The sequence below is a fragment of the Micropterus salmoides genome, unplaced genomic scaffold, assembly GCF_014851395.1.
Source record: "Micropterus salmoides isolate LMB-PRFRI ecotype aquatic unplaced genomic scaffold, ASM1485139v1 Ms_hic_scaffold_15, whole genome shotgun sequence".
Taxonomy (NCBI): domain Eukaryota; kingdom Metazoa; phylum Chordata; class Actinopteri; order Centrarchiformes; family Centrarchidae; genus Micropterus; species Micropterus salmoides.
Genome location: NW_024040596.1, coordinates 30,368,656 through 30,372,466, shown reverse-complemented (window position 1 = coordinate 30,372,466; position 3,811 = coordinate 30,368,656). Strand labels below are relative to the sequence as shown.

The window sequence follows — 3,811 nt, the reverse complement described above, 5'->3', positions numbered from 1 at the left end:
TGTGATTAGCATTGCTGTCTGCTACTTAGTTTCCCCCGCAGTCAGCCTGGTCTGCTACTGCCTGCAGGCTACTCTGTCAACAGCAAGGTAAGTCATATATACATTAATGTTAAGAGAAAAAAAAGGTGTAAATTATGTTAATGCCTACATGTGTTGGAATCTCAGAGATGTTACTGTAATATTAATGTTGTTAATGTTAATGTTTTAGATTCATGCAACTTAAACTGTCAGTGGGCAACACTGATTTGACCAAACTTATGTCTAAAAAGGTTCCAACTTGTTAATAGAGACACCACTTATGAATTTCGTTTTTAAAAGCAAATGCCAAATAGCTTTTTTCAACTTTCTTAAATCTACTGAAAGGTTTCCAAGGTTGCCCCATTTAAATCTCCACATAAGAACAATGTAAAGAAGTTTGAATTGGAAAGTACAAATGTATGCTTTATCTGTACTCTACCTGGGAAACTATTCCAGGTTCCTGTGTCTCCACACCTGTTATCAAGCCAAACCTTCCTTTTGCAAACACAAGGAGTCCATTAAATCTGCACCTGTTGAGTTGTGTGCATCTGCTGCAGACTTAACGCAGAAAATCCCTTAAAGACCACACAGTCTACAAATGAGATTTCACTGGCTAAGTAATAAGACTAGAACACAGTAATAAACAATATTATGACATTTTAAACTGCGTGTTTTCATAATGTTCCCTTGATACAACAGAGTAAGATGCCAAATTGCTCACACCCGCTAAGCAAATACACACAGATCTTTTGTATACTGCTGCTGAACTGAACTGTGCAAAAGTTGTAAGCAATATTTTTATAGCTGGAGGACTACAATGTTCTACTCAGATTCTACCATTTAGATGTGACATGTTTGTCTGTTAAAGTAGATTAGGCTAGATTAGGCTTTTTTACATGGCTTTTGGAAAATGTGATGTTCCTGAGCATTCCTTTACTCTTCTTTGATTATGTGTTTGGTTGTGTGTGTGTGTGTGTGTGTGTGTGGAATTACCTCATCCTCTGAAATCAATCATTATGAAACTGGACCAAGTGAAATGGTTGGGCAGGCTCTATTTAACAGAGACTTGATTAAATCCCTTCAGCAATGTGATGGTTGAACTGTGCCAAACCTTCCCGGATCACAGGACAGATGCATGTGGCAGAGAGGTTTTAAGCACCTAATCTAGATCAGTGCTTCAAGTCAATGATCAGTACTATTATTTTGGATGGTTTTGTTTGGTGAAAACAACAGCCTAAAGGACTGGCAGCATAAAACTGCCAGGAGATACCCACTTGTAAGTTATAGAATGCATTTCTGCAAAGAACGAGCACTGTGGATTTTGTATCAGTTGTGTATCAAATAAATTCCCGAAACATCCACCAATCAGCACCTAATGATGTATAGCGTCATTGTCAGTGCAGTACTCATTGATTATTTGGAAAAGTAATGCATGTGACTTACATTTTTACAATGGTGTTCTCACTGCAGTTCATCTTAAACATTAGTATTCTTGTAAAATCCTTATCTAACAATATCAGTGCTGACTAATGGCTTAACTTTGCCTTTTTTGCAAACAACTTATTGTATATTTTTATTACTCTACTATAGCCCAGCACCGGGAAGCCTGCCAGCTCACAGATTCACAATGCCTGGGACCACAGCAGGGAAGAAGTGGATCTCTCCAAGCTCACAGATGAGGAGGCCAAACATGTTTGGGAAGTCGTCCAGCGAGATTTTGATCTGAGGAAGAAGGAGGAAGACAGACTTGGGTAAGTTAAAAATATCACATATCTGTTTTATTTCAATTTGATAAACATCTTTCCCTCAACTAACCACAGAAAGCCACCGTGTATATGGCTTAAGGATTAATCTCACTATTGATTTTCTCTCTTTTATCTTAGTGGGGGTAAGTAGTAAGTAGTTTGTTGCCTAAACCTAACCAAATTACAAGCATTTCACAACATTAACTACCCTCCGTTTCTCAAGGTTAACCCTTTGTATTATTTTGAAAGTCTAACTGGACCGCAGACTTGTATAGCCTATATAATCTGGATCAGTATCTTAGACTAATCTTGACATTTGTTTTTTAACACTTATGAGGCTATTCTAATTCCACAGATAAACAGTCAGTGAACTGACACAGTGACAGCAATAACACAGCAATAGCTAAAATTAGCTAACATTCTTTCAAAAGATACATCAAAAGTAAGTTTATACATAGGTCAGTAAACTGGACACTGTAGACAAAAAGACAACTTAAATGTGGTATTTCATAGCACTCATAAAGGTTCAGAATTTAGTAGAGATTGACCTGTCTTTACCAATATCCAGCAACTAACTAACGATCATTTTGATACACAAATCTGTCTGTCAAAGTCTACTTCATATATCTGGTAGCGTGAGTTATGAGTTCAATGCATTTTTAGGTTTTCAAAAATGATGTCCTCCCACCTCATAAGGCTCACCGTGGTTTGGTCTGCTGCCTACCCTTTGCAAACCCTCAGCAACTTTATTTCTAAAAAGCAATTAGCGACAAATCTAGTGAATTATTCAGACCAACAGAGAAATGAACAACAGTCTGTTATATTGTTGGCTAATTTATTGCCCTGCATTCTGCTCAGAGTAACCTCAGTCAGCGTCTCTCGTCTCTCGTCTCATACTGCATGCACGCAGGCAGGACTGACGTTGGGTTACTATAGTTATGGGGACACTGTTTGTCTCTGTCACTCTGAAACTTCATGACAACACAGGAGAGCATGAACAGGGAGACAACACAGGAGGAGAACATGGAGACAAAACAGGAGGAGAACAGGCTGAAAACACTGGGAGAACAGAGAGACAACACAGGAGGAGAACAGGGAGACAACACAGGAGGAGAACAGGGAGACAGCACAGGAGGAGAACAGGCTGAAAACACAGGAGGAGAACAGGGAGACAACACAGGAGAAGAGCAGGGAGACAAAACAGGAGGAGAACAGGCTGAAAACACTGGGAGAACAGGGAGACAAAACAGGAGGAGAACAGGCTGAAAACACAGGAGGAGAACAGGGAGATAAAACAGGAGGAGAACAGGCTGAAAACACAGGAGGAGAACATGCTGAAAACACAGGGAGAACGGGGAGACAACACAGGAGGAGAATAGGGAGACAAAACAGGAGGAGAACAGGGAGACAAAACAGGAGGAGAACAGGGAGACAAAACAGGAGGAGAACATGCTGAAAACACAGGAGGAGAACATGCTGAAAACACAGGGAGAACAGGGAGACAACACAGGGAGAACAGGGAGACAACACAGGAGGAGAACAGGGAGACAAAACAGGAGGAGAACAGGGAGAATAAACAGGAGGAGAACATGCTGAAAACACAGGAGGAGAACATGCTGAAAACACAGGGAGAACAGGGAGAGAACACAGGAGGAGAACAGGGAGACAAAACAGGAGGAGAACAGGGAGACAAAACAGTAGGAGAACAGGCTGAAAACACAGGAGGAGAACATGCTGAAAACACAGGGAGAACAGGGAGACAAAACAGCAGGAGAACAGGGAGACAACACAGGAGACAAAACAGGAGAAGGGAGACAAAACAGGAGAAGAATGGGCTGAAAACACTGGGAGAACAGGGAGAAAAAACAGGAGAAGAACAGGGAGGCAAACTAGGAGGAGAACAGGGAGACAAAATAGGAGGAGAAGAGGGAGACAGCACAGGAGGAGAAAAGGCTGAAAACACAGGAGGGAAAGGGAGACAAAACAGGAGGAGGACAAGCTGAAAACACTGGGAGAACAGGGAGACAGAACAGGAGGAGAACAGGCTG

The 3,811-nt window shown here is 41.2% G+C and overlaps 1 protein-coding gene across 1 annotated transcript in view; it reads left to right on the top strand.

Annotated features, from left to right (window-relative positions):
* Positions 1-1,432: 1,432 nt before the first annotated feature.
* The window catches only part of mlphb (melanophilin b), a 41,972-nt gene continuing 39,593 nt past the window's right edge, over positions 1,433-3,811 (top strand). The window contains 2 exon segments of the mRNA XM_038719625.1: positions 1,433-1,670; positions 1,673-1,769. Of these exon segments, the coding sequence (XP_038575553.1) occupies positions 1,646-1,670; positions 1,673-1,769 (122 nt within the window). The 5' untranslated portion in view covers positions 1,433-1,645.